Source organism: Eurosta solidaginis, chromosome 3 (assembly GCF_040869045.1).
Source record: "Eurosta solidaginis isolate ZX-2024a chromosome 3, ASM4086904v1, whole genome shotgun sequence".
Classification (NCBI taxonomy): Eukaryota; Metazoa; Arthropoda; class Insecta; order Diptera; family Tephritidae; genus Eurosta; species Eurosta solidaginis.
In genome coordinates, this window is record NC_090321.1 from 256,411,422 (window position 1) to 256,437,454 (window position 26,033).

The 26,033-nt window shown below is 35.6% G+C and overlaps 1 protein-coding gene across 10 annotated transcripts in view; it reads right to left on the bottom strand.

Annotated features, from left to right (window-relative positions):
• The window catches only part of Miro (mitochondrial Rho GTPase), a 50,918-nt gene extending 26,325 nt beyond the window's left edge, over positions 1 to 24,593 (bottom strand). For 6 of the 10 annotated variants that reach the window (XM_067776049.1, XM_067776048.1, XM_067776047.1 and 3 more), the window contains exons 1-6: positions 24,268 to 24,535; positions 20,893 to 21,299; positions 20,616 to 20,827; positions 20,403 to 20,555; positions 11,106 to 11,957; positions 10,689 to 11,038 (exon numbers count right to left, since the gene is read on the bottom strand). In XM_067776049.1, coding sequence (XP_067632150.1) covers positions 10,689 to 11,038; positions 11,106 to 11,957; positions 20,403 to 20,555; positions 20,616 to 20,827; positions 20,893 to 21,091 — 1,766 coding nt within the window. In that variant the 5' untranslated portion in view covers positions 21,092 to 21,299; positions 24,268 to 24,535. The other 4 variants (XM_067776041.1, XM_067776044.1, XM_067776040.1 and 1 more) reach the window with 4 other exon arrangements.
• Positions 24,594 to 26,033: the final 1,440 nt, after the last annotated feature.

Consider the following 26,033-nt stretch of genomic DNA (forward strand, 5'->3'; position numbering starts at 1 on the left):
AATCATAGTTAGCTGTGAAATAAATTTTCTCGGCGTGACGTCACGCTTTTGACAACATGTTTCGTTGCTGACGCAGTGTTCAGGCTTTATTCTAATCTGAGTATTTTGCTCCGCTCTTACCTCCTACTACTTTTTTTTTATCTCAAAGGTTTATTTGGGTCGAGTTGAAACCTAAATAGCATTATTACCAAATATCTTTTGGTGGAAGTTTTCATTGTATTCGTATGAAAAGCTGATTGTTTACAAGTGACGATTAGATGAAATGACGCGAATTCATTGTTCGTGTCTTAAGACATGTTTGTTCAAATTTCACTCACAGTTTTTGTACTTTTTTCGTACGGAATGAGAATAGAAGGAGTAAAATGTAAGCAAAAAATTTTGCCGGGCGCGGTTTGTAAATCCTGTCAAAATTCAACATACAGCACTTCTTGAAGTTTTATGTAAAAATTAAGTACGTTGAGTTAGTGAGGTCAGCTAACCCTGTTTTGCGATAACAGTCGCCAATTGGGAGCGCCAAGCGAGGCCAAATCTTCCTCCAACTGTCTCTCCCAACTCAGTGAAAGTCTTATCTTTCCTCTGTTTACAAACTGCCGGAGCGTATTCGTTCATCTGTATAACATGACCTAGCTAGCGAAGCTTTATTTTTTTATTCGCTGCATTATCGTTATATCTGCGAAAAGCTCATATAGCTCATCATTATACCTCCTTCGATACTCGCCGTCGACATCACGGAAAGGACTATAAATCTTCCGCATTCAATAAAAAACAAATCATTACTTCTTACGTTCCTCTGTGGAACCAAGAAGTTAATTCGTTGTAAAAGAGTCGGAGCTTCTACTATGCCTTGAATGATGTCAAACACAAAAGCTAAGCGAAAGCAAGATTCTTCTGTTATCTAACGTCTTCAGGTTAATAATGAGACATCTAGCATTATAATAGCATATATGTAATACTCCTATATTGCTAATAGCAAATGCTCGCAATGTGTTTTGAAGTCGAAATCAAAACAAGACAGCCTATAAAATTTTTGTGATTTTAGCAGCATAAGTGTGACAAGAAAAAATTAAAATTTAGGTACATTCGATTATTGAATACAAAAACAAAAACGCTTAAACAGCAATATATCGGCACTCTGATGTTTGGGAATGTACCTAGCCTTTTGTAGCAATATAGGAGTATTACATATATGCGGAATAGGCTCTTCAAAGTTTAATCTGCGCAGAGCAAATTTTATGAATGTCTTTTGCACCCGTTCTAGCCTTTTTATATGGCAATCGTAAAATGGTCTCCATATAAACACAGCGTATTTTAACGTGGAAAAAAGTTGTAAAGGTGTAAAGAAGTTTTAGAGTATATGGATCAGTAAAATGAGTACTGCAACGGCGTATAAAGGCAAGCATTGCGTATGATTTAGCAATTGCATGATTTATATGATCATGAAACATAAACTTGGAGTAAAAAATCACTCCTAAATATCGTATTTTGGACTGCGTAGCCAGTTTAGATCCATTAATATCATATGATGTAGGAATTAAGGAACGGGATTTTGAAAATGTTATGTGAAAACATTTACTAATATTGAGTTGCAGGTGGTTTATTCTGCACCAACTGGCTACACTGTCCAGATCATTTTGAAGACTATGGGCATCAGAAATAAACGACATTTTTGAAAAGATTTTCAGGTCATTCGCATACAAGAGGAACTCAGAGGATAAAAAAACAGGAAGATATATCATTAATAAAAATAACAAAAAGGAGGGGACCCAGGATACTGCCCTGAGAAATGCCTGAGGAAGCAATGAAGGGATCGGACGCACAATCATCAAAAACGACTACACACTTGCGAAAAGAAAGATAAGATTTAATCCATGATAGGAAGGTTGAATGAAAACCGACATTGACTAACTTATCTATTAAAATTGAATGACTAGCCTTGTCGAAGGCTTTTGAGAAGTCTGTATAAACAGTGTCCACCTGCAGCCGATCATTAAAAGCTGACACACAGTAATCAGAGAAAACCGCCAGGTTGGAAACTGTGGATATGCCAGACACGAAGCCATGTTGATTAAGTGATATAGAGAGAAATGCATCTTCTACAGTTCTTAAAAAGATATGACGAAAAACCGTCCATATTAGGCTTTATAGAGGGTTTAATGTTATTCACTCCTTCAACTATATCTTCTAAAGTAAGCACCAGAGAGCCAACATTTATTGGGCTATTTAAATCAGAGACTATATTAGGCGACGATTGAGAATCACTATCAAAGTTCGATTTTAAGAATTCCCCAAAGAGATTAGCGGCTTTGTAAGTCGAACCTGCCCTAGTCTCATTGCAGAACTCGCCCGTTGGTATATTTGAGCGAGCCTTCTTCGTGTTAACGTATCGCCAAAAAGACTTAGGGTTACTCTTGATTTCGCCCTTAAACTTACGCACATAATTCCTGTATAGAGATTTATTAAGAGATGTGAACTTTTTCGCATATCTCAAGTAAAAATACTTATTAGAAGAACCGTTTGAAGACTTAAACCTTTTATAAAATTTATTTCTCAAATTCTTGAATTTCTTCAACTCCTTGGTGTACCATGGAATCCTGTGACAAGATTTTTTCTTAGGTGGTACAAAAGCTCGACATGTTTCTAATACGATGTTTTTAAAGGTTTCAAAAATAAGATCCAAAAATCTCATTAATTTATTAAAAAAATTATTTATTTGAATTAGATCTAAGCTTAAAAATGTATCTACCAGATAAGTTTCGCAAAAGCTAGATGTATTACCGGGAATTAAAGATCGGCTATCATCTCAAAAGGACCATGTTACGTAAAGGAGGTTAAAATCACCCAGTACACAAAAATTGTCATCAGACCCATTATTCTTAGAAACTAGAGAACATTATCAACATGAGCTTTATAAAGTATGTCACAACTAGCAAGGGGAATAGAAGAAACGGAAATAAAAAGTTTAGAGTTGCCTTACACTAGAACGCATACTTCATCCAGCAAGGAGTCCTCATTATACAGAGAAATCAGGGACGACTGATAGCATTTTTAACCGCTACTAGTACCCCTCCCCCTCTGGATAGACCAGTCTTGGAAACATCCCTGTCTTTGCGGTATACATTATAAGAGTTTGAATCAAAGAATGCATTATCGTTGAAATCTGCATTAAGCCAAGTCTCAACAAAGACAAAGATGTCATAATCAGAATTTGTACTTGAAATAAATATAGATTTATATTAAGTTCTTAGCCCATATATATTAAGGTGACTGCCATAATTACCACAAACTTGTGCCACTACGGGGTTTTTTGTTTGGGTACTACCTTTTGAAAAAAATTAAAAGGCCATACTTTAACATTTGCGGGTCAGATGGTGGCATTCAAGACCTTTTCATAGCATTCATCAGCTACTTCAAGCTTGAAACTAATTTTCGATAGATGTTCCGCATTGGCACCTTGCTTAATTAACGAAAAACATCTCAAATTCTTTGAATCAATTTTAGCATGCTTTGTAACATATGATATAATATCAGTGTACGTCACACTCGATGAGAACGATGATATATGTAACCATTTAAATTTAAGTCTTGCAACCACACTAAGCTCATTGTTGTTGTTTGATCCAATAACTAAGGGTGGTTTGAGAACTCGTATGTTTTTAGAGCCAATTTTCCGCTTGGGATCGATGGAAGTCTCACACGCAGTACCATTAACAGACGCATTAGCGGTCGTACTCTTAATCCCCCATTACTGATACTTAGCATATACTTGACTTGACTTGGCGTAAACTTGGCAACTTAGCCACGATTATACTCCACTTGGCGCATACAATCTGGCATCATAATCAGCGTTGAAATTTATGTATGACAAAATGTCAAAATGAAATGGGAACAAACAAATGGCATCTCAAAATGTAAACGTCACTTAGAACTTACATAGAAAATAAAAATTCAACAGACTTCTAAGTCAAGTTAAGTGTTGCTGAGTTTTGAGTAATCAGTAACATGCAATGTTCATTTAACAGAACTGTAAGTGACAGTTCTCAAGTTAAATGCTAAGTATCAGTAATGGGCCCTTTAGTTGCAACAGTAGACGCAGCAGAATCCACAGCAGAGTGATCAGAAAATGATGGCTGCATAGACCGCACAGATTAAGTTGGCGTACAGGGCTTATGATTTGCGAGAGCTTTATTGCTTGTATTACTAGCAACATATGTTTTACTAACAACATGCTCCATTGATTTTGGAGCAACAGAGGCAACACTTGGTGTGATTTCTGCAGCACCACGAGCGACAACAGCGCTCGCTATACGATTGAGGTGTTTGGTGTTGGGTATGCATAACCGGGTTTGTACTCGACATCGTAGTCAAGGTACTAGTAGACAAAGAAATAGGAGGAGTACTTTTATTCTTACTCTTACTAGCAACATTAATGTTATGACTCGGCAAATTATTTGCATTATCAACGCCTGCAGAACGAAGCTTTTCAATTTCAGACGTAAGCTCAAGAATATTGGCATTTTTATCAGCCACAGTAGATTTCAGCGAACGAATTTCAGCAATTAATTGTTCGTATTTTTCTTCTATTTGATCTTTAAAATCAACAAGAGAGGTTAATAGCAACAAAATGCGCGTTCTCAGCTTTAAGCTCAGCAATTTTTTTGAGTAGAGAAAAACGAGCCACTGGTTGAGTATTATTGCTATTAATGTCACTTATGTTGTTATTAAGTATTGTTAACGTTCTCAGCAGACAAACTGGTCAAACCACTATTTGTAATACTGCATACTTTGCATATAAACAGCTTGCCAACATCAGCTGTCCCTAGAGCAATGCACTCCAAATGAAAAAGTACTTTACAATTGTAGCATTGCACCTTAGATTGGGCACGATCGACTTTCTGCCCACACACACACAGCATAGTTAGACAAATATATGTTTATGTTTTTATATTATTTTATATTTATCATTTAACAAGTTTAAAAAATCCAACATTTACACAATTGGTAGATTGCCAACAAGCATCAAGATATTACCAATTTTAGAAAGAGTCACTGTCTCGTACATTTATTAAAAACAGGAGCGACGTAAAACACGACCGACCAGCTCGACACTCAACTTTATTTAAATTTCCCGTATTGTTATAATTTTCTTAACAGAAATAAACAATTTAGGTTTTCAAATCAACTCGCACAGTTTTGACAGCTTTTTCGTAAATTATTGCAGTGCTGGAAAGTTCCAGTGGAATATTAGTTTAGGTACTTAAAATTTAGGCAAACTCGCACCCAGCCTAAATACACATTGATTTTTTTTTTTGTTTTTAATAAACCTATTGGTATGTTATTAACCATTTATTTTTAGCTGAACGGAAATTTTGTGAAGAGCTGGATTAAAAGAAGTCTTCTTTGCACTACCATATCTACATTGGTAATAAAGTAACGTGTCGTAAATATATAGCCAATTTTGTGATGGTTAAAACTTTAAGCAACTTTTTAAAATAAAATGGCGAGGTCGCTAACGAATTTTCCTCATATGTAAATATAAACCCAAAAACCATAATTCTGAAAAATCTCAAAGTGATAATAAAGTCTTCTGATTTACGGCTTGCAAAGCTTTTAAATTTTCTTAGCCTAAATGAGGGCGGTGACACGACCATTTTCCAAAATTTAACTAAATTTTTACGAGCCTTTTTCTTCAAAAACAATATTTAAACCAAATTTCGTTAGTATTGGTCGGGTTAGGAGGTTAGAATATACCCGCGGTAGGTATGCCTGTCGTAAGAGGCGACTAAAATACCAAATAGATTCAGGGGGTTGTGTAGCGCAATATATAACTTCTCCAAACCCAATTATCAACCACACCTATCCGTGGCGAATCCTGTTTCATCAACAGCCGAGGCTCTGGCGACCCCGAATCCCTCATGGATCTAGGGGGTGGGAGGGGGGATGGCCTAGAAGGTCGCATGCGGTCATAATAAATCGTTCCCGAGATGGTCGGGCTTGGTACCGGAATGTACCGGATCTGCATCCGGAAAAGACCCATCAACATCGATAACACTCCCCAAGGCCTTCGGGGAGTGTCCTCATTGCTACAACAACAACATATATGTTTTAAGTGGGCGTGATCGTCAATGGATTTTGTTAATTTTCACAAGGTGTATATATGTATAATAGTGTTACGAATATTAGCAACACTAAGGGGTACTGCCATCTCTAAGCCGATGCAGTGACTTGCATGCGCATCCATAAATCAATCATTATGTATCTACACAAACGAATCAATAAATTATTTCTACACATATTACGTACACGCAGGGAGAAACAGTGCACAAACACATGCATATATCTTATCTGAGATGCTCCCAAAAGTATGCAATTGTAATTGTGGAAGTGTCGCTCACAAATACACGCATATGAGAAGCTATATACGTGCATCTGTAGTTGTAATTATATGGCGGTAACTAAGTAAATTCTGGAAGCGCCTAGAAGATGCCACGAGGAAATCACAGAGTATAAAAGCGCCAGCGGTAGAGGCGCTACACAAGCAGTTTCGATTAAGACGCTATCTAGCGAGCAATAGCAGTATTATTTGAAAATAGTAGAGTTATTTATTGTGAAGTACTTTAATAAAGGCCATTTTGCACTATTAAATATTGGAGTTATTTATTCAACAGTTTAGTGATCGAACTTAGCAAAAGGGCAAATAAGAGGATTTGCAGTAAATTCGTTACAATAGCAAGGACAGCCGCCGTGTTTCAGCATAATATATTTGACTGCATTTTATTTATGGCTTAAAAACTTTTATTTTTCTTCTTCTAAATGTGGGCGATGCCATGCCCATTTTCTAAAATTTTAACGAAATTAAATTTCTTTTCATAAAGTCAACCCACTCTCAAGTTTCATTACGTTATCGTCCTTTGGTAAGGAATTATCATATTTTTTTCCATTCTCCGAAGTATCGATATCGATTTTGTTTTAAAGAATTTTTTTTGACGACTAATAAAATCAGTTTTTACAGTGTATATATTTCAGCTAAAAATACCGACTTGCCAAATTTCAACATGATAAATTTTCTGAAGTTTTACAAAATTTCTATTTGGATCATGAGGTCAGCCCATGTATCAAGTGTCATCACTTTATCGGTCTTTGGTATTGAATTATCAAATTTTTTCTATTTTTCGACATTTGATGTTTATGATTCGATTTCGTTCATGCGTTCAATACCATCTTTTTTGGATTAAGATAAGCTAGTTAACGGACGCACCGACAGACGGACACGGCTCAATCAAAATCTTTTTGATGCTGATAACTTTGATATAAGGAAGTCTAAATCTATCTCCTTTATGCCATTACGTACTACCGTTATCCAACCAAAGTTATAATACCCTTGTGTAAAAGTACACGCTGGGTATTATAAAGTGAATAACGAAAACAGTGCAAACCAATTGCAAACACGTTTTCGAAAACAATTCGAAAAGCGTTTAAAGATTTCAAAGAAGGAAAGAAAAAAGTCTGAAGCATTTTCGTAAAAAAAAATTATCAAAAATAAATGCGAATTTCGAGAGACTTCAAACATGTAAAATTTATTGTAGTCTAAAACTGCATACTCGAAAAGTTCTTAACAGATTTAAGTGAAAATTTCATAATTTTCATGACACATAAACATTTTTCGAATTTTCGAAGTTTTTCAAAAAAAAATTTTTGAAATAAAATAATAAAAAACAAGTAAGGAAGGCTAAGTTCGGGTGTAACCGAATATTACATACTCAGCTGAGAGCTTTGGAGACAAAATAAGGGAAAATAACCATGTAGGAAAATGAACCTAGGGTAACCCTGGAATGTGTATGACAATGGAAGGTGTTAATGGGTATTTTAAAAGGGAGTGGGCCTTAGTTCTATAAGTGGACGCCTTTTCGAGATATCGCCATAAAGGTGGACCAGGGGTGACTCTTGTACGATATGGGTATCAAATGAAAGGTGTTAATGAGTATCTTAAAAGGGAGTAGCCCTAAGTTGTATATGTGAAGGCGTTTTCGAGATATCGACCAAAATGTGGACCAGGGTGACCCAGAACATCATCGGTCGGGTACCGCTAATTTATTTATATATGTAATACCACGAACAGTATTCCTGCTATGATTCCAAGGGCTTTTGATTTCGCCCTGCAGAACTTTTTCATTTTCTTCTACTTATTATGGTAGGGGTCGCACCCATTTTACAAAGTTTTTTCTAAGGTTATAATTTGCGTCAAAAAACCAATCCAGTCACCATTTTTCATCCCTTCTTTCGTATTTGGTATAGAATTATGGCATATTTTTAATTTTTCGAAGCTTTCGATATCGTCATAGAAGCTATGCCCTTACCAAATTTCACAAAAAATAAATAAATGTAAGGCGCGATAACCTCCGAAGAGATCTAAGGCCGAGCTTCTCTTCCAATTTGCGTCGTGCTCCTCTTGATTTTTCCCTACAAATTGGCCGGACGGGACCTACATGTTTTATGCCGACTCCGAACGGCATCTGCAAAGCAGATGAGTTTTCACTGAGAGCTTTTCATGGCAGAAATACAATCGGAGCGCTTGCCAGACACTGCCGAGGGGCGACCCCGCTTAGAAAAATTTTCTTCTAATTGAAAAATCTTATTTCTAAAATTTTGATGTTGCTTTGCCCGGGAGTTGAACCCAGGGCATACGGTGTGATAGGCGGAGCACGCTACCATCACACCACGGTGGCCGCCAAATTTCACAAGGATTGGTAAATTTTTGTTCGACTTATGGCATTAAAAGTATTCTAGACAAATTAAATGAAAAAGGGCGGAACCACGCCCATTTTGAAATTTTCTTTTATTTTTGTATTTTGTTGCACCATATCATTACTGGAGATGAATGTTGACCTAATTTACTTATATACTGTAAATGTGATGATGACTTCAGATTGAAGTCGAAATATCGAAAAATAAATATATTTTGAATACTACTAAAAAAGAAGTTTTATTCAATAAGCTGACCTAAAGCTCAATCAAAATTATCAAATTATATACTGTAAAGATATTCAATTTTTTGTTAAAATTTGAGTTTAGATTTTTTTTAAGTGGGCGTGTTCGTCATCCGATTTTGCAAATTTTTATTTAGCACACATATAGTAATAGGAGTAACGTTCCTGCCAAATTTCATCATGATATAATCAACGACTGCCAAATTACAGCTTGCAAAACTTTTAAATTAGCTTCTTTTAAAAGTGGGCATCATGCCCATTGTTCAAAATTTTACTAATTTTCTATTTTGCGTCATAAGGTCAACTCACCTACCAAGTTTCATTGCTTTAGCCGTCTTTGGTAATGAATTCTTCCACTTTTTCGGTTTTTCGAAATTTTCGATATCGAAAACGTGGGCGTGGTTATAGTCCGATTTCGTTCATTTTAAATAGCGATCTGAGATGAGTGCCCAGGAACCTACATACCAAATTTCATTAAGATACCTGAAAATTTACTCAAGTTATCGTGTTTACGGACAGACGAACATGGCTAAATGAATAAATTTTTTTGCCCAGATCATTTTTATATATAGAAGTCTATGTTTATCTCGATTAGTTTATGCCGTTACGGGGTACCATTATGTGAACAAAGTTAATATACTCTGCGAGCTCTGCTCAGCTGAGTATAATAATAAAAAGAAATAAATGATATTTGTTAATCGATTTTGCCGTTTTTTTCACAGCCTGAATCAATTTGAAACTTAATGTTTATTGTTACTCAAAATATGATTTTCTATCACTGCACATAAAGCACGGTACGACACCTGAATTAAAATCAAAGCCTTACGAATCAGACCTCAACAGTCCAACCTGTTTTTTGAGCAAAACGTAAGTATTGTGAAGTAAGTATTTGCAGTTAATGTGACAATTTTTAAACAGAATTGCTATAAAAAAGCATTCCTCCTAAAGCAATCTCCTACGTCAAGCACAAACTGATAGATTTACAAAAATTTTGGTTTAAAAAAAATTTGATTCAGTCAAGTATCGTAATAGTAGAACTGCGCACCATTTTAAAAACTGCCGTTTCGGAAAAACCGGTTTAATGTTTTCGAACACGACTCAAACCGCTTGGAAGCGCATGGCTTCAAGTGTCAAAAAATCATTTTGCCGATCGAACTGTTCTAAATGAATATACTCCGTGTATTTTTAGGTAGCATTTCGAGGGGTAAAAAAAAATGTTCCAAAAGTTCAAAGGTGGCGTGTAAGGGGTTACTAGTAAAATTTTAAGTAAGTGGTTCAATACTAATTAAGTGCCCAAAACCAATCAACATGAGTGCCAGAATGCTATAGTGTTGTTTCAATGTATAATAGATAGTTTACTTGCATAACTCTAAACACTCATTAGTAAGATGTGCCTAAATCGTTAATGTGTGCTATATTACAAGACAACAATACAATAAAGGTCAACTGAGATAAGAAGTTGTATGTGTGGTAATACATTGAGACTACCTTACATATATGGTATACATTATATATTTACAAATACCTATACAGATGTATGCAACTAAAATTTGTACCTCAGTTAATGGCCTAAAACCTTATAATGGAAAATATTAAATTATATGGAAAATGAAATAGGCCACTGCCTATTTTTAAAGCACACATATTACATATTTATGTAGGTATGTCTTAATGCTGTTTAATATATATAAAAACGATACTCACGGAAATGCCGCCATGGTTGCCAATTTCGTATAAACCTCTTTTTTATTACTCTTCAAGCTAAACAGGTGGGGTGGTAATAATTTATATTTTGTACAAAACTCCGATGGTTGTAGCAAATAGTCCTGTCGTCGTTCATCTAAGTCCACCTTAGTGCCTACAATCATCACCGGTATTTTACTTTCGGCATAATATTTAATGTAAATGCGTGCAATATATTCAAAAGAACGCGGATTTGATGAATCGTACACGAGGCAGGCAACGTCACAATTCACTTCTTGCGGCTGTAATGGATCTAGAGCGTGCTTTACATCAATATCACGTAGAATTAAGTGTTTCTCTTGACCGTAAACCTATAATTTGAATAAATGTAAATTTGTTATTTTCCATAAACGTACAGATTAAGATAATTTATTTTACCTGCACTGTATTGATGCAATATACAATATTTGTTTTAAACTCTTTCCCAATCAGACTTTTCATATCTTCGACGAGAAATGCTCGACATAAGCCTGTTTTACCAGCACCTTTTGGTCCAATCACATGACACATATAAACTGAACGACTACTCTGACGTTTGGCTAAATCAATACGTCTTTCACGCGTTACATGTATCGCCGCCAATTGACTGTCATTTTCGTGTACATTAAAACCCAAATAAGCTAAATACTCTAGCGTTTTTGATACATCAATGAGTGTCATTAAAGTCCAACGACACAGCCAGCCGTGTAGTGTTACCCAACCTCGATCATTTGTCGGGCATGATTTACGTATATCTGTTGAATAAGACCATGGTGCAGATGGGCATGTGCTAAAAATCATTTTATGTTCCTCAGGTGATAGTGCACCATCACCATCTCTATCATAACGTTCAAATAAAGCAATGAGGAATTGTTGTCCCCGATGTGATAGCTCAGTACTGCTTCCAGGTGGTATTTTCAAAGAAGGACGCAGATAATCTTTACACATTTCTAATTGTTCATTATAGCCAAAACGGCGTAATACTGCCCAAGTAGTTTCATTACGTCCACGTTGTATAAATAAACAATGCAGGAATAAAAATCCTTTTAAAGTAACTGCATCATGGTAAATACCATCTGGAATATTCTTTTGTATAACTGCCTTAACTTCATCTAATATTTGTGGTTGCAGTGGTGTGTTGAAACAGCGGCGTTGAAATAAATTTAGCTCATAATCATTAAGTAAATTATCTCCATCGATGTCACAAATTTTGAAAATGCGTACAAGTGATTTTTTGCAAGATGGTGTTAGCTGAAAGAGATGTATTGCTTTTAACAGTGTTGCAAAAAATGTACGTATGGATATTACAACAAAAATATTTTTCCAGCGGAATTATATAATTATGAAATTAAATTTAGTTTTTTAGTTTTCGCCGCAACCGTGTGCCCGTAAATTAAAAAACAGCCCCGTTCTGGTCTAAAGAATTCGATGATCCATATATTACTAAAACTCTCTTTATATCTTTGGTGCGGCCTATATTAGAATACGCTGCGATAATCTGGAACCCTCGTTACCAGACGCACTGTGACAAATTATAGTCGATTCAAAAGCAATTCCTGATTTTTGCGCTAATGGACTTACCGTGGGACCCCTCAAGGATTTTTCCTTCCTACTCCTGCCGTTTAAAACTTATTCAGCTCTCTACGTTACGGAGACCTATGGAGATGGCAGGTGTGTTATTTGTAGTAAAACTTATTAGAGGGATGGTAAATAGCCCTTTTCTGCTTGGTGAAATTTTATTAATGTTCCCTTTAGACCATCTAGACATTTTCAACCGCTTCTTTAAGCACATGCAGATCGAATTTTGAAATGCACGAACTTCTTCGTTGTCTGTGTACTGCTTCAATAAGCACTGCAAAAACATTGATACGTGTGTCTCACCCCACGTAATAAAAAAAAATATATATGCTGACTACCTTAAATACGCAATGATTTGGGTGGGTGGCTTGAAATAACGTCCTTTCCAACTTCCCACACATCGCAGCCCTACTTGTTGTGTGTCAAATATACATCAGCTGCTCCAAATCACGTCCATTCCGACAGCACTAATAATCAATTCCCGTTGCTCGGCATCACAGTCCATCCCGACAACTGATTTAATAATATATATACATATTTTATAATATAATTTTGTTCAATTTGTATGCTTCTGTAATTAATCTGTAATCCGTAACTATATTTAGTCTGATTAATTGTTACATTTGTAGACTAATATTTTAATAAATAAATAAATAACATCATAGGCATCAACAGATACTTAATTATTTCACCCAACAAATAACTGTTATTTATTTCCAGTGAAAGACCATTATTATAAAGTAATTTATGGATAATAAAGCCCTGATTGCAAACCATTTTTAAAGAATAGCTCTGAAATGGTGAACACGTTGGACAAATAGTTTAGAATTCTTTTTCTAAATTAAACGTTACTTATATACCACACGGTTCATACTAATCGCTTGGAGAGAGTTCAAAAAATGTTCATGCGCTTTGCACTTACGATATGGCTCTCTGTACCGACTTCTTATCTTTAAAAAACCGCAGAATTTTTTTGGCTTCGTTGTTGATCTTCGATATTATCACGGGCGAAATTGACTGCGTATCACTTCTACAAAAACTATACCCAAATACCACTTGCAGAAATTTTCGTCGCTTTGAAATCTTTTTCGTTGGGCTGAGAAGAACTGTTTATAATTCTCAAGCGCCCATTGGTAGAACCCGGAATCGGAAAAAAACAGTTTCTCGCACTCAAAACATGCCTTTCATATTCAATTAAATAACTACTTAATATGAAATAATAATTCTTTTAATGTATTTCATTTTATAGCTGTTCTGTAATATACTATATATTGTGACGAATATTAGCAACACTTAGGCATACTAACATCTCTAAGCCGCTACTAAGCAGTGACTTGTATGTACATAAACAAATCAATCATTATGTCTACACATATATATATATGCCAGCAGCGGATAGATGCTCACAAAAGTATGCAATCATCAGCAAAGTATTTCTCACACATACACCTGCATATATCTGAGATGCTCACAAAAGTAGGTAATCATCGGTGGAAGTATCACTCACATATACACGCGCATATGAGAAGCTATAAACGTGCATCCGTAGTTTATAGCTGGTAAAGAAGTAGTAAATTCTAGAAACGCCTAGAAGTATGGCGACGAGGAAACCGAAGAGTACATAAGAGCGCAAGCTGAGCAATCATGAGTTCAGTTTGTTTTGAAGACGCTATCAGTTTCGAAGTGAAGTTAATTGTGAAGTACTTTCAAGGCAGTCTAATAAAGTTCATTTTGTAATACAGAATATTGGAGTGTTTTATTCAACCATTTAGCGATACGAACGTGGGTAGAAGATTGCAACTAAGCGGAATTTCAGTAAATTCGTTACAATATAAATGTCTGTACTGAGCATTTCTGTTAATAGCCATAAATAAATATCGCAAGTTTTATTCTAAACAGATGTAATTCAAAATTTAATTTTTTTGGGAAAACGAAAAGTATAATTTTTCTATTCAGATTCACTTTTTAATCATGCAATTCAAAGACAGCTATGCTGGCCCAGATTGGACCATTGGAGTATTTTTTATATGTGAGCATATTGTCAACAATTGGCTATTTTTAAAGGCAAGTGAAAATGACTTATTTTGTTTTGTTAATTTTCCGACAGGGTGGATAAATGATGTATATTGGAACGATTTTCCGTCATCCCTTGTCAAATTTGGGTTTGGACAAACCGGTTTCGGCGTTGTGCCATCATCAGTGTCGATTTTCGTTCTGATCTGTTGTTGTCGTTTGTCCTGTATTTATAGTTCGTAGGTACATGAGCAGATATTGTCAGAATCGATGCTTGTGTATATTTAGTTATGTGTATGTGTTGTGTGTTGATTCAGAACTGAGGGTGGTTTCCACTGATCGATTTGTGTGGCTGGCAAGCAGGTAAAAATCCGTAATTTTAGTCGTTTGACCTTCTTTGCGAGTTTGTTGTTTTGGTGCGTTAATTGTTTTGGGTGTATTTGTTGTTGTGTGTTTGTCTGTTGTACCTGTGTGATTACTTTGTTTCTTGTAAACAAGTTTTAAAGGCTCGAATTTTGTGTCAGAAATTGTGTTTATCTGTTCGTTTATTATTCTACCGTCGAACGTTTTCTGTTTGTAGATTTCCATGTTTTCGAGTACGTTGGGACGTCGGCCTTTTTCTTGTAAGTGAAGAACCCTAACTGTTTTATTGATGTTTGCTGGGGAACATTCATTCTCGACCATGTGATTCGCGAAGTTAGATTCTGGTATAATGTTTGGATTCCGTATTTTTTGTTGTAATCTCTAATATGTTCTCTGAACCTCGTTCTTATTTGCCGTCCCGTTTGTCCTATGTAACTATGTTGGCATCCGCAGGTAAGCTTGTATACGCCGTGGCTGCTAAACGGATCCTCTGAGTTAGTGCTAGTTTTAGTTTTCGCCCTAGATTGTTCGATGTTTTGAATGCTGTGTTAATGTTGTATTTTTTAAAGAAGTTTGTCAATTTATATGTTGCTTTTCCAGTATATGTCATAGTCGTCCAGCTATTATTTTCCTTTTCATTATTTGATAAAGGCACAACGCCGAAACCGGTTTGTCTGAAAACCAAATTTGACAAGGGATGACGGAAAATCGTTCCAATATACACCAAGTTAAAATGGTTTTCAATACTTGCTCATATATGCCACTACAGACCCAGTTCTATTTTTTTTTTATGTAAATCTCAACTTCTGTTACATTAACGGCGGACGGACGTGTATTTGTAGAGTCATTAAAGAAAGCGAAAATTCTTAAGTTCTGTGCGTTAATAAAGCACACAAAAGTGGTGTAAACAATAGATAAAGTTACAGCAGGTGATGTACCAACATTCGAAAAATAAAGTGTTTTTGTATACAAATAAACATTAAAGTGAAATTTTCAATTGGTATTGTGCTAAAATATATTTTGCTTGTTCAGTTCAACATATATATATGTATGTAACAGTAAAAACAGAAAAATAAAAGAGAATAGAGGTGTGCGATAAATGCCACAAAAACATAGAGAGGGAGACAGGTGTACGATGTGAGGGTGTGTGTGGTAAAGTGTATCACAAAACAATTGCATGTGCATCTATGGACGAATATAGCATGAACTGTTTGCTAGGCTGCCAATTTTAAAGATTTATGTACGATGGTTGTATGATATATCTCCAATGTAGATGATGCCCTCAGAGAAATACTTTCTATTTCAGAAATTAACAAAGTAAATTTAAGGGAGCAAAAGGTTGAACTTGAAAAAATGTTGAATGAACACAAAAGGGAGATAAGCGCATCCATAACGCACAGCGAAAAGAGATGAAAAGAATTGTGGATAATATAAACAGGGTGAAAAGCAAACAAAGAAATGCTTAATAAGATCAATACCCCAAATGAAGCGTTTAATAAGCAAAAGGAGGAAATTATAAGAGAGGTTAAAAAGGTTGCAAACCAAAATAAAGCTGTTACTGCTAAGGAAGTCAATTCATATGCCAATATTACTAAGAGAATTCCTCCAATAGTAATTAAACCCAAGGTTAAACAAGCATTAGAGAAAGGAAAAACGGACTTGAATAAAATAGATCCATCCAATTTGAATATAGGTAGGGTACAAAATAGAAACAATGGTACAATAATTATTAGTGCGAAGTCAGCTAGTGATAAGGATAAAATTAAGGACACTCTAACAGAAAGGCTAGAAAAAAGTAAATACAACATAGCTGAACCGAAAATATATTTTCCTAAAATCATGGTGACTAACATTAGTACTGAGCATCCTGAAGAGGAAATAGTTGGTAAGATCACCAACCAAAATGAGTTTTTGCGAGATGCTAAAATGAAATGTGTAAGAGTTATTAAATCAAGGAAGGAAACCACAGCATCATATATCAATGCAGTCATTGAGATTGAGCACAAATACTATGAAGACGTGTTGAAATGCAAGAAAATCAATATTGGTTGGGACCGCTGTCCAGTTTACGATGCTCAAACGGTAAAAAGATGTTATAAATGCTTAGGGTTTAACAATATAGCGGCTACTGGTACACTTAAACAGAGGTGTAGTAAATGCAGCAGGGAACATAAAGTCGAAGACTGTACAGAGAGTGCACCCCTAAATAAATGTGGTAATTGCATAGATAGTAATAATCGGTTAGGTTTAAATATTAATACAGAACACAACATCATGAGTCATGAATGCCCAATTTATTTAAGGAAACTTAAGCTGGAAAGACAACGCGTGGGCTTTTAGCCACCAAAACTAACTGATCGGGGGATAAAAGCTTTTAACTTACAGTGCATTTACCTAAATATTTGTAGTTTTCTAGCCAACAAAGATGAACTCGAAAGAATTATAGAAGAGTTAGATCCGGACATCGTTCTATGTTCAGAAGCATGTATAACACCGGATGTTAGTGATGCGGAAATAAACATTCCTTATTATACAATGGTTCGATTCTCATAGTAGACACACAGGAGGTGTAGTCTTACTATTAAAAAAAGGTATCGAGTACAAAGTCAGTTATAATAGATCTATTGATTTAAATGTTTGGTGTGCTATAATTAAATTAAAAAAGTTCGACATTAAATGACAAATAGGTGTGTTGTACCATTCTCCAAGCTCTAGTGATATCGAATTTTTAAATCACTTGGAAGCTATACTTTCTGAGGAACTGGAGAGTGGTACAAACTCCTTGTTAATTGGGGATTTTAACATTAACATGAATGTTAATACTACAACGAGTTCTAAGCTCAAAGAGATATTTTCACGTAGCGCGATAGGAAAATGGTGAATTTCAATACAAGGATTGCTGAGAGGTTCCAAACGAGAATAGATCTATTATATGCAAATGCTGATGTACTGTCCTGTACTAATCTTGAAAATCACAGAATTTCTGATCACGAAACCATTTCATTTGCTTTCAAAGTGTGTAATTCAAATCCTCTGCGGAGAATGATACCCACAATCTGTTGGAAGAATTATTCTGCTGATAACCTCATTTACTTATTGAGAAACTATGATTTCAGCGTATTAAAAAATATACATCTCAATGACTCGGTTAAATATATAAAAACCTGCTTATTACACTGCATGGGTTTATTAACATCAGAACAAGACAGAATAGTGAGGTTGGGAAATAAGTGGTACGATCATGAACTGACCGAAATTAACAAATTAAAAATCCAATTGCACTCATAAGCCAGAAGATCTGGTGAATTTTCGGAATATAATACGGTTGCGAAGTATTATAAGAAACTAATCAAAATTAAAAAGATTCTTCTGATAGGAAATTAATGTAGAAACACCTCAAGCAAGCAGTAAACTTAACTGAGGTGCGTGAGAATATCCTGACAGTGATTGTAAATGGTATAAGATATGAAACACCCGAAGATATAGCTCAAGCATTGAATTCCTTCTTTGTTGATAGTATTGGTGACATAAATCGAGAAATCGAAACTTTTGATAGTGGCGACAGTGTGCAATACACGGTTAGCACATGTCTGAAATTCCAAGAAGTTACGGTTGATGATGTCATATTGGTAGATAAAAGGTTAAAAAATAAAATCGGAGGAACAAATTTATTATCAGAAGGAGTGATTAAGAATTCGGTGTCATACATGGGACATTTCTATGCGGATATCATAAATAAATCATTAGTAGAGGGAATAGTGCCCGACGCATGGAAAATATCAACAATAGTGCCAATAAAGAAGGTAAAAAATGCATTAAAGGCAGAAGATCTGAGACCGATCAACACGTTGCCGAATATCGAAAAAATTCTAGAAACACTAGTAAAAAATCAGCTCATTAGTTACTTGGAAATAAATAAAATACTAATTAAAGAACAATCCGGTTTCAGAGAAGGCCACTCTTGTGAAACGGCTTTAAATTATGTAATATCGAGTTGGAAAGTAGAACTAAATCAAAGGAAAAGTATACTTGCGGTTTTTATCGACTTAAAGAGAGCATTTGAAACTATAGACAGAAATATAATGATTAAAAAATTAGAAAAAATTGGAAATAGGGGCAACGAGCTGCAGTGGTTTCAGAGCTTTTTAGGTAACCGAAGACAAAAAACAGCCATTGAGTCGGTTGTCTCGGATGGGGTATTGACAGGAATTGGATTGCCACAAGGATCGGTTTTGGCACCGGTCCTATTTAACATATATATAAATGATATATCTTCGGCGCTAAAACATAGTAAAATAAGGCTGTTTGCGGATGACGCATTGTTCGAAGTAAGTGAAATTGATATCATGTTAGCTAGGAGCAAAATGCAGGAAGACTTGAACACCCTATACAGGTGGCTTTGTAACAATAAGCTTAAACTTAATGTTAATAAAACCCATTTTATGGCCATATCTAGAGCGATGAATAAGGAATCTTGTAATATCGAACTAAAAATAATGAACTCAAACATTAACGAAGTTAAAACTTTCAAGTACTTAAGGGCTCAGATTGATAATAAATTAAAATTTAATGATCATATTGATTATATAGTTGCCAAAATAGGCAAGAAAATTGGTTTTTGGAAGTGGTCATGCAAATTTATCAGTAGAAAAAACAAACTGAAAGTGTATAAATCCATCATAGAGCCGCATTTCATATATTGTCCCACAATATTCTTTATGACAATGTAACTCAGGTAGATAAGCTACAAGTTATGCAAAATAAAGCTTCAGAGAAAACAATAATTTTAGATTACCTCTTTTCAAAACAGAATTGGACAAGCAAAATATATTTTATAAGGGCCTGAAATATTTCAATGAACTTCCTAATCACATAAAAAGTAGTAATAACTTCAATACTTTTAAAAAAAGTTTATTGGAGCATTGTAAAACCCTTCCAATAAGATAGTTTTTTTTTTTCTTTTATTTTTTTACATGATATACCGATACTGGATCGCAAAAAGGGAATGGTAATATTGGTAGCAGCAAAATACAATGCACCCGGCCCTAAGGAAAAGAAAATCAGTCGCCACCTGTAACTCCAGACAGTTCCAACAACTAATTTCGCTGGAATTCGGTATTTTCAGCCTATATTTACTGTTGCTGATCGGAATCACTCGCATTGATGTGTAACCAAACTAAGGTCAAACAAAAGTTGGAGCAGGGGGGATTGGAAACACGTCCTTTTCAACCCCTCATTATATTTTGAGCTGTGTTGCCGACAGCTTAAAATACAAATATAATTGAAAAGTATAAGTTCCAAATGCTGTTGCTTTAAGCTGGGAGCACTGGAGGATTGGAAACGCGTCCTTTCCAACCTTCCTTAAATGACTGGCTCCCAGACTCGTCCGTTTGTCACGCCAGTAAATATGCTGATCGGAATCACATGGCATTCCAACAGCATATTCAATAGAAATAAGTGATATAATAACGAATTGTACTTAGTAGTTTAAGTTTTAGGCCTAAACAGCCGTAATAATAAATAAATTAAATTAAATTAAATAATACATTATTATATAACTCAGTTGGGACCATTTTTTTCGTGAAGCGTTCATAGGGAACTCTTGAAATTTTGAAATTCGCCTTTTCTCACGAACGAGACGCCCATGTATTCGGCCTCATGACCATTTATACGAAAGCCTTTCCCTAAACTTTTGGGCATATTTTTGCCATAAGATTAACAATAATAAAAAAAATTACATACATCTTGCTCTTCCATTATATAAAGTGGTGATGTTGGATGTAAAACGGCCTTTTGTGCATAGTAAAACATTTCAGAAATATTGTGCAAGGTTTTAGCAGAACATTCCACACAACTTTCCACTTCTGGAAAGTCTTCCATTATTGTCAATACGCTCTGAAAGAAAAATAAAACATATTAAATATCAAACTTTTACAAATGTTAAACAAAACTCACATCAATAGTTGAATATTCTATTAAATCGACTTTGTTACCAACCAAAACAATTGGCTTACGCTGTTGATCGGCACCAACTGCATTGCGTATCAAAGGAAGCCAATGTGTTGTGATACGATCAAGTGAATCATCATCTTCAACACTGTACACAATGCAAACCACGTGTGCTTTTATTATTTCTTCGTTTAGTGTACCGTCGGTCTGCTCCGTACCTGAAAAAAAAAATGTTAACCAATTATTTCGAATATTCATTTATGTACATACGCAGTTTACTCACTTGAATAGTCAACTATATTTGTGGGCACCTGTTCCGGTGTTACATTAGCTGGTATGGTTATCTCTTCAGCTTTTGGTGGCACATCCTCGGGAAACTCCTCACTTACAAGAGAAAGTATAAGTGATGTTTTACCTACACCCGCATCGCCGACCAACAATATACGAACACTCTTACGTTGAGCAGAATTATACTGAACCATTGTGTTTAGGAGTGATTGTGTTTACTGGCAGACAAGAACAAAGGTGTAGACTGGCAGAACTTGATTTCCTTTTCTTTATGGAGAATAGAATATGTTGAATCTTTGAATGTAATTTTTTGGATGCTTTTAATTTTGTAAGATTTACGTCAACAAATAATGAACACCGCTTTGTGGAACACTCATCTGTGCTGAAATTGTGGTTTTCTTACTGGAAGGAAATAGGAAAAACTTGAATTAAAAGAAGTTGGATGGATATGAAGTATGAGAAAGTATAACGGCGTTTTAAAAGTCAATATCAAAACAACATCGAAGACAAGCTTTAAGTTGAATATTTGGCTCAATCCTCTTAAATCTCGAAGGGGGCAACGCGTAAATACAGCTAGTGGAACCAATGCCTCCAACACCTATATCCTTTGGTCCAACTGAAAGTTTCCTTGGACGTCCGTTAGTGGATATCGATGACGATTTGTGTGTTGGAGGGGTCGAAGCACTACCACAAGGAGTAGAAGAGGGTAGCTTGAAGAATTTTTTCAAAGGAGAGGATACTCTTTGAACGTAAATCCTATTTTTCGCTCATCACTTTATAGCACTAAGCTATTCAATCATCTTATTTTAACCAGTTCAGCTGGCGTGTTCTAAACTTGCGCGCGGTGTGCCGGAGCTTGGACCACACTTCTCGGTAGCAGCTACTAGCGCATTTATTCTTATATTATCCTAACAGCTCCACATAATCCATTTGCTGGGATACCCATTCGTTCGCTATAGACACACATCAGTCATTTTTATCATGGGCACCAGACCCCATTGTTGTTTTTGTCGTTTTAAACGCAAAAACACTCAATCAATGTTGAAGAAGTGTTACGGATATGGTTAGCCCTTTACCAAATTAAATATGGCATGCTCTGGTACTAGTATCCTCTGGTACTAACCCGTTGATTTTGCTGTATTTAAAGCGGAAACGATGTAATATAAGTAACACATTGATTTTTTAGACAATACTGCCCCCTGGCCGAGTTTCATGAGGAACTTGGGATGCCAGAGCCTCGCCTGCTAAACAAAGAGAATTTACCATTGGAGCGTGAAATTCACAATTGGGTTGGATAAGCTATTAATTGCGCTGGCAACCCCTTGAAACGGTTACACCTATCAGCCAATATACGACAGGCATATTTGCTGGAGGTATATTCCAAACACCCTAACCCGCTGGTGAAGGTACTAGGGCCTGGGCTAACTTAAGTTGGCTAGGTAATACAACAAACATGCATATTTGTATTTGTATTTATTAGGCAATTCATCCTAGCACAACAATTTGGCAAAAATTATTTTATAGTGCTAGTCGGTAAAAGGCATAAAATAGGAACAATTTAAACTTGAAACTTAAAGCTAATGACTATGACTAAGAAAAGGTTACAATAAAAAATATATTTAATAAATAATAAATAAACGAATGATATTTACTTAATCAGAAATCAGTATTTTAATTGTCTAGGTTATTATAGAAACTTGTTAATTCTTTATTGAAGAGCAGAGCATTGCTTATAAGGCTAAGTCTAGAAGGGAGCGAGTTCCAAAGACGTATGGAAGTAATGAAGAACTGGCAATCAGATATTAGCATACGATGTCTGAAGTGGGTAAGAACAGATCTAGACGACTGGAGAAAATTTAGCCTCCGGTACAGATAGTCAGGTTCCTTCATATATATTAATTTATGTAGCGAAGTGGCGTTTTAAGTTTAATAAGGTTATCGAAAGAAATATTTAGCAACCTGTCAGCATGATAAGTGACGTGGTCAAGTCTTTTCAACCCATAGACGTACCTAGCAATGTTGTTATAAACAAAATTAATTAGAGTGTACGAAGCATCCCATACACTTTTCCCACCGTGCGGAAGATGCGATCTTTCCATGTCAAGGTAAATACCATGTAAATATTCTACACCATAAGTTGATGGTACCCAGGAACCGTCCCCATTCATGTCACAACCAATCCTTTGTCTATTCTTCTGAGGTTTCAATCATCACGCTAATGGCATTTTCTTTTCTAAAATAATGTCGCCCTGATGACTCTTCTCTGCTCTCTCGTAAGTTTGTGTGCTGCTCAAAAACTATTTCTCACTGAATTGCAATACATAGGTACAATATTACCTACAAATTCAGACGTTTTGCATAGCGCCAGGTAATCTAGTTCAAAAGTTAGAATATAAGAAGGCAACATGAGGGTAAAATTTTTTCCACAAAAAAGTAAACGCCATAACACTCCTATTACCTAAGGGTTCGCCCATAAATGGTTTAAATAAAAAAATTCCTACCGCAAATATTAGTAAGTGAATGGCGTTTGTACACCATAACGTGGACATAAACTGAAGGTTTAATGTGGCCATATAAATCGTTCCCGAGATGGTCGGGCTAGCACCTTAATGGTGCTGTGTTACCGGAGCGTACCGGATCCGGGAAAGGACCATCACATCGATAACACTGCCCAAAGCCTTCGGGGATTAACCTTATCGCTACTACAACAACAAACAAGCCCACATACTTAGTGCCTCATAGATTTATAGGTAACGTTTTACAAGATGGTACATCACCTAAAGGGGGAAAGATATTTTCAAAAACCCAGAAAATAACCCCGCGAGGGGTCCTGTGCATAGTTTTTATATACAAAAGGTCTTTCTACGTTGGCCGCCTTCGGTAGCGATTTATAAAAATACACCTGGGTGGGTCCAACGCCGGTTTGGAAATTATATCCTCGCAGAACACTAGCAGCGACATTTACATTATTCTGGTTATTTTGTTTAGCATGCTTATCAAAGCGATAAATTATTACAAAACGAACTAGAAACATATATGCACATATCTATATACAACTACAAGCGTCAGGTACATCGCCCTGCAGATTAATTATAGTATTTAGCACTTTTTTATTCCACAAGTTAAACAATTTTAGCTTTTAATATTACACTTCTATTCAGGAACAGCAAATTTGTTTTATCGGGATGAAAATCAATAGAAGCTATTTTTCTACAATTCGAGAACAGTACAACTAGATCTTTTAACCACCAAACTCCAGGGGGCCATGGAATTCGTTAAACGCAAGCTCCTATATGAATAACTTTAATATGTCACGAGCATCATTATTTCTTCACAGGAGGCTTATTTCGCATAGTTTTTTAATATTTACTTTTTTAAATACACCTGAAAGGACACATATAAATGACAACATCCAACAGCACAAAGGGCAACCACCACCACAATCAGCAAGTTAAATTTCCACCACTTCGACAACGGATTATTAACGCAAGACGCTCTTAATCGCACGTAGCGGGTTTCTTCTCTATTTGTATAACCCAACTAAAACGGCTCTTTTTGTTGTGCAGATCACTATTTTACTTTTCCATGGAATGTTTTCGCACAAATTTAATTACATAAACGAGACAAAACTGCGAAAATTCTAAACAAACCTTTTTCCCATAGATGAAAATCAACTATTTTGTAGTGACAGTAAAGTATGTTCAGTGACCGATTTGCCAGTTGCCGTTTATGGTTGTCAATAGATGCTTTTAAGGGCTAATTAAACCTCCTTAAGGGCTAATTAATGGTGACATATAACCATAAAACCATAACCAGATAAAACGGCTGATCGAACCTACCTTATGGAAATCAATGTAATCGATTAATGGTGCCATACCATAACGCTAACTCTATTACATTGATTTCCATAAGGTAAGTGTGGTCAGTGGTTTATCTAGTTATGGCTTTATGGTTTAAGTCACCATTAATTCGCCCTTTAATCCTAACGCCATAGTCCTAACCATACCCATATCCACAACCATCTCCAATGTGATCGGTTAATGGTGCCTTAACATAAAAATCGGGAAAATCTCATAAAAATAAAGAAAACGGATAAATTACAAACAAATTCCATACAAAAGAAGTCTCTTAGTCATAACGTATCAAAAACAATGAATAAAATCTACAAAAAGTTATTAAATTCACCAACTTATGGATATGGCAAGAAACCAGAAACCAATTGGTTGGCTATGGTATAGTTATAGCGTTGGTATTATGGTATGTTGGAGGAGGTGGAGCAACACAACAAAGCGGTCTATGCAAATCCAAGGCGAATTCAGTTCCAGGTGTTGTTATCCCCTCAGTTGATTGCTTTTATAAATATAAATATTGTTACGAATATTAGCAAAACTAAGGAGTGCTGCCAGCTCTAAGCCGATCTAAGCAGTGACGTGAATGCACATCAATAATTCAATCATTATGTATCTACATAAACGAATCAATAATTGCGTCTACACATATGTACACATTCCGACGAGCAACATTTACATACAAGGCAGCGAGAGATGAGATGTCACACACCGATGAATTTACTTATACGCTTATGTGTGTGCGGGAGACTGTAAACTACAAACACATGCATATACCTTATCTGAGTTGTCACAAGAGAGAGCAATAATTTGTGCACGTAGTTGTGGCTGGCGATTTTGTAGCCGAAACAACTAGTAACTTCTGGAAATCGAAGAGCCTAGAAGTATGCAGCGTAAACTATAAAAGCGGCGCCAGCGAGTAAGAAGGAATTCAGTTTGATTTGAATTGTCAAGCAGTTACGAGTAAGACGATATCTAGCGAGCAATAGCACTATTATTTTGAAAGTCAGTTTCCTTTAAGATATCAGTTTGGTTATTAAGCTATTCGTTGCACAGTTTGAGTGTTATTGTGAAGTACTTAATAAAGGCCATTTTTCCATCATTCAATATTGGAGTTATTTATTCAACAGTTTAGTGATTCGAACTTAGCAGAGGATTGCAAATAAGAGGATTTGCAGAAAATTCGTTACAATTGGTGTCAGAAGAGGAATTGTTGAATAAATTCTAGAGGACAACAAGGACATGGCAAAGTTAAGTGAATTGAAGATCCCGCAACTGAAGAAGGAGT